An 11,718-nucleotide genomic window follows, 5' to 3' on the forward strand; every position below is an offset into this window, starting at 1 on the left:
TTACGGTGATAAAATAAGATAAAGAAGTGTTATCACTAAATATGGAACTGTACCAATGTAGACTACCAGCAGTTGCACATGTACAGTATTTATACCTTCTTCCTCCTTAAAGGTAATAATGGCTGCTTGTTCTGATGGATTTGTGATAATTTCCTCTACTGGACCACCCCATTTCTCAAAATACAGTTCCAGCAGCATCTTGTTTGTGCTGGCCTCATCTGTAAGGTTCTCCACCCGCACACACGTGCTTCTCTCCAGTGCACGGGCCCTCAGATTATTCTTCTTGAACTTTTCATGTGTCCTGCTGTCCACAAGGAACTTTCCTGCATCTATAAGAAAATATATTTTACAGATGTGCCAGATACATTTGATGAAGTCATAATATCAACAGTGTGCAACTGTATGTACAAAGGATTAAAGGTGTCATATGATTATATGAATGCTTCTTCTTCATGTCTTCAAATGGTGGACACGGTTTATCATGCTTCTCTGAGGTTCATTACTAACTGTAGAGCCATGAAGCATCATTGTGATTTGTATTCACAAGTGGGATGGCCTTCTCTGGCCACTAGGAGGCAGGGACATTGGTATACTTTTATTTTCAAGGCTATGCTTGGATTAATGCCTCCGTACATTTGTATTTTAATCAAACAGGGAAGTGTTGACTCTTACTCCCTGCGATCAAATGATCAGTTGTTGCTCTCTGTTCCTTTTGCCCGCACTGAGTTGGGGAAGAAAGCCTTTGTCCACTCGGCTCCTTTTGCTTGGAACATGTTGCAGAAGGACTGGAAACTGACTGAGCTCTTGTCCTTAAACGCTTTTAAAACTAAGCTGAAAGCAATAGAGACTGTCTCAATAATGTGCAATTGTTTTTCATAACCTGTGTTATTTTAATGTTTCTTGTATGTTTATAATTGTATAAATGTTGCTGCCTCTTGGCCAGGACTCCCTTGAAAAAGAGGTTTTTAATCTCAATGGGACTCTCCTGGTTAAATAAAGGTTAAATAAAAAATAAAAAAAAAATAATAGTGATGGGAAGTTTTTTTTTATTTTTTTTATTTTTTTATGTGAACCAGTTCTTTTGTGCAATTTGTTTCAATGAACAGTTAAAAAAGTTTTATCAGTGTAAGACTTGATTTTCCTGCTAAGACAAAAACTGAGAACAAGCACCCTGCAATAAAGCTATAAAACTCATCTGGAGAGAAGATCTACACCGCCTTGCCCAAACTCTCCTCACTCATCTATGCAACCTCAGCAGCGTTTATGTTGTAAAACTGAATATGATTGTATACATTAGACTCTCACAAACAAATGAGCCCACGTCCAAAGTATAATTTTTCAAAATAGTGCAGCAGTTTTAGTTATAATATCCAAGCAGCGCTGGCAGATTTTGTCATGTCTTAAGAGGCATATTCTCCAGCCATTGTCATAGTAAATCTCATGAACAAAATTTTATCCAATGCCAAGACGATCCAACAATGTGTGTTCAGTTTATCTTCAGCATGTGTGCACATGTACACAGACACACATCTGTCTCAACCATATAAGCACACAGCAAGCCATATTATTTGATAACTGTATAAAATAATCCCGAAAAAAGCACAAACACAGCAGAGATGCCAAATTCAGCGGCTGGAATTAGCTGAGGTAACATGACGGCTCACAGACAGCAGCGGCAAACCTGTCACTCAAGTGACCACGCCCTTAATTATGCAGAATTTAAGGCTTAATATAATTTAAACGGATGAGTTATAAAAAAATTCACCCCCCTCAGAGTTGTCATGAAGGGCAAAATTAGCTGTATAGACCAAAACCACAATTTGATCCAGGCTGTAAACATGTTTTTTTTTCTGCTGTAAAGTTGGGCATTTTAACATGGGACTCAATGAGATTCTGCTCTCTTTTGGAGCCTGTCCCTAGTGGCCAGTCGATGAATCGCAGTTTAAGTCACTTCCGTATTGGCTTCAAGAGAAACTGGGGGAGGTTGCTGCTTGGTAATAGCACTCAGTTGAATGCACTAGTTCACTATTAGCTAATCAATACTAATTTTACTACTACTAGGAAATTGGTGTCTATCTGAAGAAAAAGATTAATATTCCCAGTTTATGTTTTATCATCCAATCAATCATATTTTCATAATAAAGAAATCATTTATTTTTTATGTTATGAAATATCTATTTAGTGTTTCTTTTTATGAATTGTTCTTCAAGGCAGCAGGGCAGCATTTTTGCAGCAGTGGCTTTTGTGGTCTACTGGTCTCAGCCATACAAAAGGGGAACTTGTGGAGTTAAATTTAATACCTTTTAAGACCTTTTTTAAGACTTTTTCCATACATTTTAAGACCTCATCGCCACTTCAAGTTTAACCGGTTACATCAGCGACACTTTAACTTAAATTTACTATATATTGATTGCAAGATAGCACAACTAAACAGTCTTAGTTTGTGTAACTCCTTATCAATACAACATAATTCAGAAGGGTGAGAACAAAGTACAAGAGAATTAACTGAGTAACTAACCCAATGCAAGGTTTATTAGAAAGAGAAACCAGAAACAAGAATTAGACCAATAAACAAAACAATTGACAAAACTTACTGAAGAGGGAAAATAAAGCTCTCCAAGCATTTGCGCGATAGAGACCTGCATTTTGCGTCCCATAGCGGCTTTGTGGCTAGCAGTTAGCATGTGGGACTGGACAGCGTTGATCCTCATCGAGGCTAAGCTAATTGCCTTCCGACACACAGAGCAGTACGCCTCACGGTTATTCCCAGAGACGGACCTCACCCATGGTTCCAACTAGGGGTGCAAAGGTTCAGTTATCATCACGGTTTTAGGGTCACTGTTACGGTACGGTTCGGTATGTGCTATGTTCAGGGAAAAAAGGACTATGGTCAAATAAAAATAAAGAAAATAAAAATCAAACTGCAAGCAACAGCACAAATAAATACAATAGAGCAAAGATACAAAGGTTTCAGGTTTTTCTGGTATCAGTAGTTTTCAGGTATACAGAAACTGAATGAAGTAACGTTAGCTATTAAAACAAATAATAAAAGCTATTTCATCAAGAGCAGTGAGTGATTTCCTTGTCTTTTGATGTTTGATTAACATTAAAAACACACAGACAACAGGAATGCAGGAATGTCTTTAAGACATAATGCACGGATCAGTACACTGACACTGAACACATGCATTCTTTCTCGAGTGTATAAGTTCACTTAATAACCGACTATGTTTGCTTGGGTACTCGCCAAGACGGGCATGTTGACAATTTTTGTGTGAATTTGTCCATTCAAGCGCAAGACTTGAAAGAGAACTCAGTGTTTGCACACTGTACACGCACTTCCACGTGCGCGCTTCGGAAGAGTGCACAAATCTACTCACAGCGCGTGTGTAAGTTCTCTTTCATGCCTTGCGCTCGAATGTTTAAATTAGCCAGGCTTAAATGAGTTTAGTTCAAACGCAGATAGCAATGTGTTCTGTTCAGGTCTCACCTGTGCTCGCGCGCTATCAACACTCGGATGATGATGGTGTAAATGACTTCTCATATAGAGCATACATCAGTCGCATTGAATAAAGTTTAGGGGAACTTTGTCTGTTTTATTTATTTTCAACAAACCATATTATAGATGCGTACGCGTTGTCAGATATGAGATGAACCGAGGTGCAAGTGTGTGCCGAAACGTGTGTGGAGAACGGCACGGTTTGATTTTTTACTGAGAACCGTTACACCCCTAGTTCCAACTCCTTATCCTCCAACCATTTGCACGAAAACTTCTATTTTCCCATTAGTCAACGATGTTGCTTAACAACCGAGCGTGAAAGGACCTGTGCTATCAGTCAGTCAGTGAGCGCGGTAACAGATGACATCAAATCTAGCGGGATTCTATAAATAAACTACACAGAATCACACTATTCGCCTACGCAATGATTAAATTCAGGTAAACTTTAGCATACAACCTCTTTAGACAAATATACATAATGAAGATTATACAAAATGTAATACCTTGGAAAATGGCTTTTAAGACTTTCTAATACTTTTTAAGGGCCTTAATTTTCTCTAAATTGATTTATCAACTTTTAATACTTTTTAAGACCCCGCGGACACCCTGTTGTTTTACAAGCATAAAAGGGCAACAGATTTTCTGTTTAGACAGTCTCTATCTTGACTCAACATATGCTCTTTTAGCATTCTGGCTTAAAGAGAGCTCTCGACAACTTTATTTTTCCTTAGGCAAGAAGCTTTTACTCACACTGTAAAACATTTTCAGCTGGTTAAACTTAGAAATGAAAGTTCACCTGCTGCCTTAAAAATGTGAGTTAACTCAACTAAACATAAGTTAACTCAACTTGAAGATAATCTTTGTTTCAACTCACAAGTAGTCAAGACAATGCATTATTTTAAGTTTAAATTTTAACTTAAATTAAAACTCACATTTTTAAGGCAGCACGTGAACTTACATTTCTAAGTTTAACCAGCTGAAAATGTTTTACGTACTCATATTTTACTTAGATTGTACTCAGATTTTGACTTATAATATTTCAGAGATATTAGAAGTTGATTTCTAACTGTTATTCTATTTTTCATGTTAATTTTCTTTATTAAATTTGAATTCTGATTATTCCAAAACAATATGTCTATCATTTATTATTTGATCATTTATTATTAAGCAATAACATAGATTTAATCAGCTGACCTGGATCTCCTCATTACATCAGAAACTATACACAGATTCATAATTAATGTGAAACTAATCAATAGCTAATGCAGGCCAAATGACCAGTGCTACATTAACATTTTAACCGCTACTGTTATACAAGATTGTTTAATCAATAGGTAGCAGACTTATGATTTGGATAAGCTGTTAATACTGTAATTACATATTACAATTCCTCATAGAGAACTAATTACTAACTACACTGTAATATAATATATTTTTTTGAAGTTTTAAATAAAATAAAGATTATTGGAGTATGTTTTACAATGAAATTTTAAAATGTCTTGTTTAATAGTTTAATAGTTACTCATTTGTTCTTGTGTAGTTATTTATAAATGACGGAACAGAATTTTAAAGTGTTGCCAAACACACAAGATCAGAGAAGTGCACATACCATGTGCTCACAATGAACATGTCAAGAAAAGGGCACATGGCTAATGAAACAAAATCAACAGCCATGTTCTCACAACAAAAGACAAAATTCAGATCCAGACACTGAACCATTCCAAGTGAGATAGGAGTTTCAGGATCCATGTCCCAAAGACACAACACACAACTGAACATTGAAACCAACTAACTATTAAGAACATTTTGGATAACTTTTCTACATCTACATTAAAGTTTTGCAAAGAACCCAGTACAAGTAATGATTTGCAAGCATGGATATGTTACATGTCTAAAGCAAATAAATTGAATTAACTAGTCTTAAGTCATCTATTTATAGAAACCATGATCCAGTGAATAAAAACTTAAAAGTATAATCTGCATACACAATAGACATTTACAAGTCTTGACTGACCTATTTGTATGTTTTAATAAAAGGTCTCAGGGTTAAGTATGTTACGTCATTGCATTGAGAGAGCAACGCCTTCAGCGTGAACCAGTCTCTGAAGCATGTGTGAAATCACTCCAATCCTACTGGACGACAGAGGTCAGGTCATCAAGACCATTAAAGGAAACCTACGTCACGGAATCTATGTCTAGAGGCGAAGTATATTGTGTATATTGAAAAGTAATGATTTTGCATTTACAAACCTTATGGCCAGAAAGGAAAGATTAACCCAGAAGCTCCTAGGGCTGAATCCATATTCAAACTGCAGAACCTCATGAATGTGTACGGATAGGACCAGCCTGCCACAGCACAAACATCTTGCAAAGTCGCACCCTTAGCTAGCGCCTTAGAAGTGGCCACACCCCTTGTGGAGTGGGCTTTGGTGCCTAGAAGCGAAGCCATACCACGCACCTCATGGACAAAAAGAAATCGCATCAACAATCCAATGCGACAAGTGCTGCTTGATGGCAGGAACAGTTGATCAGATTTACACCACACTTCCTGGGTGGTAAACATGAATCTTTAGTGCCCTAAATGGACATAAGAGGTGAAGCCTCTTCTGCTCCGGCAAGTCAAATGGCAAAGGAAAGAAGGCTTGAAGAATGACCGGATGAATGATCGATAAAGGCACCTTTGGAACATAACATGGCCTCGGGTGCAATATAATGTTTACCTGTCCAAAGGCACAATCAAAGCAGAAGACAACTGGGAGTGCCTGCAAATCTCCTACTCTTTCAAGCGAAGTAATGCCAGTGACAGACCCACCTTCAGAGTCAGAACTTCTCCAAGTCTGACTCCAAGAGCTCAAACAGAACCTCTAATAAACCTTTCAGGATTACAGAAAGATCCCAAGAAGGAACTCGCATTCTGCAGATAGGCCTAAGCCGTCTGATACTGTGCAGAAAACAAGATACTAGGGGTTGCTTTCCCACAAAAGCTCAATCAGTGTGGACGTGACAAGCCCGAAACGCCAGTCACATTCACCTTAAAGGAACACTCCACTTTTTTTGAAAATAGGCTCACTTTCCAACTCCCCTAGAGTTAAACAGTTGAGTTTTACCGTTTTCGAATCCATTCAGCCGATCTCCGGGTCTGGCGGTACCACTTTTAGCATAGCTTAGCATAGTTAATTGAATCTGATTAGACCGTTAGCATCTCGTTAAAAAATGACCAAAGAGTTTCAATATTTTTCCTATTTAAAACTTGACTCTTCTGTAGTTACATTGTGTACTAAGACCGACGGAAAATTAAAAGTTGTGATTTTCTAGGGCGATATGGTTAGGAACTATACTGTCATTCCGGCGTAATAATCAAGGAACTTTGCTGCCGTACCATGAGTGCAGCAGGTGCAATGATATTAATATAATATCATTGCGCCTGCTGCAGCCATGGTACGGCAGCAAAGTTCCTCTGACCTTATTTCCCGAGGACCTGTCACCCAAGTGCTCCCTCGGCAACGTGTGATAGAGCCACTCATCCACATTCTTCCCTCAAAAAGAAAGTCAAATGGGAGCGGAGATAAAACTGAAACTTCCAATACTGCGCGTATGTACATGTCGGGAAATACCATCAGGTATACCAGTGGCGTGCGACAACACTCGTGGAAAAAAAATGTTTTTTGTTTGATTGGCAATGTATTTGGAGTGTGTTTCTTGTTTCTTAGTATTTAACTTAGTAATTAAGTAATTAATTACTGTAATGAGCATGTTAAAATGTTTTAAGTATGCATGTGTGTCAGTGTAAACACCATCATTTGCTTATGGAAAGCAGATGTGAATAAAAATGTGTTTATCATAGGATCATAGGATTATATACTTCGAGATATTTGCTAATTTCGATTTGTAGTGACTGTCAGACATGTAAGAAAGTGAATTTTCATTGAGTATCTCAGTAAATCAGTGTTTACAAACAGCCACAACTGTTTCTAATGATTCAGTCTGATTTGGTGAACTGGTTCATTGTGTGCACTATAAAAAGAACCTGTTCAAAAGAATGATTTGGTCAATAACCAGACATAACTAATTAAAATTAAAATTTCTTTTTCCAGATAAACATATTCTAACTTTCAGATCTAAGAACTCCTTCCCTAGTCCAAAAAAATTAGCCTGATGTATATTTCTATAGAGCTAAATGAAGATTAAGCTAAATTAAGTTTTTAGTGACTTTTTTTGTATTTTTTTTGACCCCCCGTGTTATAAATTATATCACATTTTTTATGCATACATTAAAAATAAGTATTAACAACAAAGTTATAATATTTATTGTCATGTGAAAATGTAAATATTATTATGTAAACAATAAATGTAAATATATTTTATATGAGTATAACTTACCACTGAGATTTTTAAAGGTCACAACAGCTTTTCTTAATTCTGGTATTAATTCCATGCCAAAGTCATTTTCAGAAAGACTGGTGATGTTCTCCACCAAAAGAGTCAAAACATCTTGATTAAAATCATCTGGAAGGTCCTCCAGGACCACAGCACTTGACTCTTGAGGCTTCTTCACATCCAAATTAGTTTGTAGGACACTTTGATCTTCAGGAAAATTAAAAGTGACACTTGTTTAAGTCCCCCTACAATTAACCTAACCTGGATCATTTTATACCAATTAGGTAACTACCTAATTCATGTCTTTACAATTGAATATGAAAATGTTTTATGTACATTAGCTATAACAGTAAGATAACCTAATCAATTAAAAAGATCACATATTCGAATTTCCAGATGATTACTTACTTGGTTCCTGATATCCACTTGCCTGCTCCATCTGAAACCACACAAATGTAAAACATTTAGAATATGTAAATGGAGAACACTACTAAACAAGTAGGGCAAGTTATTTGTTCTTTCATCTCCACCCTTTTGAGACATTACATAAAAATGACAACCATCTTCTAAAATGTGTCTACATCTCAACCATAAAAGAGTAACATTTTAATAACTAATGTTCTAATAGGCCATATATAACAGTGACTTGATACAATCTAAAGGGTTTGGTTTGCACTTGCCACTTGTCCATGGTTTGTTTGGAAAAGCACTGTTGTTCCTAATTTAGCATTATAAAATAAGTCTACTCACTCTTTGTCCAGTGCTGTCTGCCTGTTTCTCTGCATCACTGGATTTGAACTCTTTCTGACTCTCAGTGGTAATAACATGTTTCTTCTGGGAGAGAACATCATCTTGGCCTTAAACGCAAACAATCAGGCTTGGTCAGATACATCACAACACATTTTTCTCTTGTAAATGGTAGGAGTTTAAGGCTCCCTATGTAGGCAATTTTATACAGTAAAATAATACAAATATAATTTGTATGAATTAGGTAGCTACCTAAATGATGTCTTTACCAAAAGGAATGCGTTAGTAAATACATGGGCAATAACAGTAAAAATATCCAATAAAAGATCACAAGCAGCTGGAGACCAAAGTCCAGATGATTGACTTACTTGATTTCTGATTTCCACATGCCTGCTGCGTCTGAACACAAAAATATAAAGCATTTATGACTAGCCTACGTAAATGGAGAACACAAGTAAACAAGTTGAGTAAGTTATTTGTTCTCTCCCTCTTTCAACAATATAGAGAAATGACAATCATCTTCCTAGAGAAACTGTAAAACGTGTCTGTACCATAAAATAAGATTCCGAATTTTATGATAGACCATATTGTTCATAAATATATTAACTTGATGCAGCCTAAAGAAACGTGTAGAGCTATAACTGCGCAATTATATTATACGCACCTTTTGTCCAGTGTTGTCTGCTTGTTCCTCTACATCGCTGGGTTTGAACACTTTCAGCTTGATTTGCTTACTGTCAATAGTAATAATGTGTTCTGCCTGGGAGAGTACGGCATCTCGGACTTAAACACAAACAATCAGACTTTTCATTTCAATACATTTCTCTCTCACAAACAGAAGTTCTTTTTTTGTGCCTGAGGTCCATTATTTTTCAAAGTGAGGTTTCTTTCTTTCTTTTTTAATTGACAGTGATGGTTAGAGTAGTTAGTATATATGTTTAATAACATAATATCTTAACAACTCGATTGCGTTTATTTATAAATATATGTAAAAACGTGTTAATTTAACATCTGACGTTTTGTGTTTAGCACTTACCGTAAGGTGATTTGAACAGAATCGTAGCAGAGTTGCTCTTGTCATTATATTGCACGACGCAGTCTCCTCCCTGGGATTTCTTCTTGCTCTGAAAGTGAATATGAAGTTTATTTTTCACACTTTTTGTGTGTTCAGGCCCCCAGTCTCCTTCTACAATGATGGGATATTCGTCCATCGTGATCCTTCTGGTTATTGAGGAAATGACTTGAGAGTCAGTGTAGGCTATATAGTTGATCACGCCCTCCTGCTTATTTTCACTTTTGTTTCTGAGATAATTTACCGTAAAACTGTGGGGGCGTGTACAGTACACGGCACTGTGTGGATCCGTGTGAACGCGGATCGTTTTGAACGTTGTCGTATGTACGCGAAAAACCCAAAGGAAAAACTGTTCTGTTCTCTCTCCTTCTCTCTCTATGAAATGTCACTTTGGTTTTCAGTGGCATTAAATGTGCATACGTTCTGATATAATCTTTCTTTGAATCATTTTTAACATAACAAAAACCAGCTGTTTTAACAGGACTGTGTAGACTGTGTGTGCGTTTGTATATACACAGTGTGTGTGTGTGTGTGTGTATAATATATATATACAGTTGCAAGAAAACGTATGTGAACCACTTGCAGAATCTGTGAAAATGTTAATAATTTTAACAAAATAAGGGAGATAATACAACATGCATGTTATTTTTTATTTAGTACTGTCCTGAGTAAGATATTTTACATAAAAGATGTTTACATATAATCCACAAGACAAAAAAAAAAAAAAAAAAATAGCTGAATTTATTAAAATAACCCCATTCATAAGTATGTGAGCCATTGATTCTTAATACTGTGTGTGGTTACCTGGATGATCTATGACTATTTTTTTGTTTTGTGATGTTTGTTCATGAGTCCCTTGTTTATCCTGAGCAGTTAAACTGAGCTCTGTTCTTCAGAAAAAATCTCCAGGTCCTGCAGATTCTTCAGTTTTCCAGCAATTTTTTTGCATATTTGAACCCTTTACAGCAGTGACTGAATGATTTTGAGATCCGTCTTTTCACACTGAGGACATCTGAGGGACTCAAACACAACTTTTAAAAAAGGTTCAAACATTCACTGATACTCCAGAAAAAAACATGATGCATTAATAGACGGGGGGTGAAAACATTTGGAATTTGAAGATCAAGGTAAATTGTATTTAATTTGTCTTCCGGAAACATACAAGTATCTTCTGTTGCTTCCGAAGGGCAGTACTAAATGAAAAAAAAAAAATGATATTCAAGCGAAATAAGAAAAATTTGGACCTCTTCATCCTGTTCAAAAGTTTTCACCCCACGAATCTTAATGCATCGTGTTTCCTTCTGAAGCATCAGTGAATGTTTGAACCTTTTTTAATAGTTGTGTTTGAGTCCCTCAGTTGTCCATGTGAAAAGATGGATCTCAAAATCATTCAGTCACTGTTGTAAAGGGTTCAAATATGCAAAAGATGGTGGAAAACTGAAGAATTTCTGGGACCTGGAGATTTTTTCTGAAGAACAGAGCTCAGTTTAACTGCTCAGAATAAACAAGGGAGTCATGAACAACCATCACACAACAAACAAACAGTCGTCGATCATCCAGGTAACCACACACAGTATTAAGAATCAATGGTTCACAAACTTTTGAACTGGGTCATTTGAATAAATTCAGCTATTTTTTTGTCTTATGGATTATATGTAAACATCTTTTATGTAAAATATCTTACTCAGGACAGTACTAAATAAAAAATAACATGGATTTTGTATGATCTCTCTTATTTTGTTAAAATTTTGCACATTTTCACAGATTCTGCAAGTGGTTCACATACTTTTTCTTGCAACTGTATATATATATATATATATATATATATATATATACTTCCATTGAAGTAAACCAATTGAAAGTGGGGGAAACTCACACTATGAAATAAATGTGTTTTTCTCTAAGGCATGTTGGCAACAATTATTGGCACCCCTAGAAATTCTTATGAGTAAAATATCTCTTAAGTATATTCCCATTCATATTTATGTTTTTTTTTTTTTTTTTTTAGCACACCAGGGTGACT

At 36.1% G+C, this 11,718-nt stretch overlaps 1 protein-coding gene across 14 annotated transcripts in view; it reads right to left on the minus strand.

Annotated features, from left to right (window-relative positions):
- Positions 1 to 9,917, minus strand: part of parp14rs4 (poly(ADP-ribose) polymerase family member 14-related sequence 4) — a 75,382-nt gene extending 65,465 nt beyond the window's left edge. For 5 of the 14 annotated variants that reach the window (XM_051911324.1, XM_051911314.1, XM_051911309.1 and 2 more), the window contains exons 1-7: positions 9,660 to 9,909; positions 9,288 to 9,406; positions 8,992 to 9,022; positions 8,627 to 8,733; positions 8,285 to 8,315; positions 7,880 to 8,083; positions 96 to 329 (exon numbers count right to left, since the gene is read on the minus strand). In XM_051911324.1, coding sequence (XP_051767284.1) covers positions 96 to 329; positions 7,880 to 8,083; positions 8,285 to 8,315; positions 8,627 to 8,733; positions 8,992 to 9,022; positions 9,288 to 9,406; positions 9,660 to 9,834 — 901 coding nt within the window. In that variant the 5' untranslated portion in view covers positions 9,835 to 9,909. The other 9 variants (XM_051911323.1, XM_051911328.1, XM_051911326.1 and 6 more) reach the window with 6 other exon arrangements.
- Positions 9,918 to 11,718: the final 1,801 nt, after the last annotated feature.

Source organism: Ctenopharyngodon idella, chromosome 10 (assembly GCF_019924925.1).
Source record: "Ctenopharyngodon idella isolate HZGC_01 chromosome 10, HZGC01, whole genome shotgun sequence".
Classification (NCBI taxonomy): domain Eukaryota; kingdom Metazoa; phylum Chordata; class Actinopteri; order Cypriniformes; family Xenocyprididae; genus Ctenopharyngodon; species Ctenopharyngodon idella.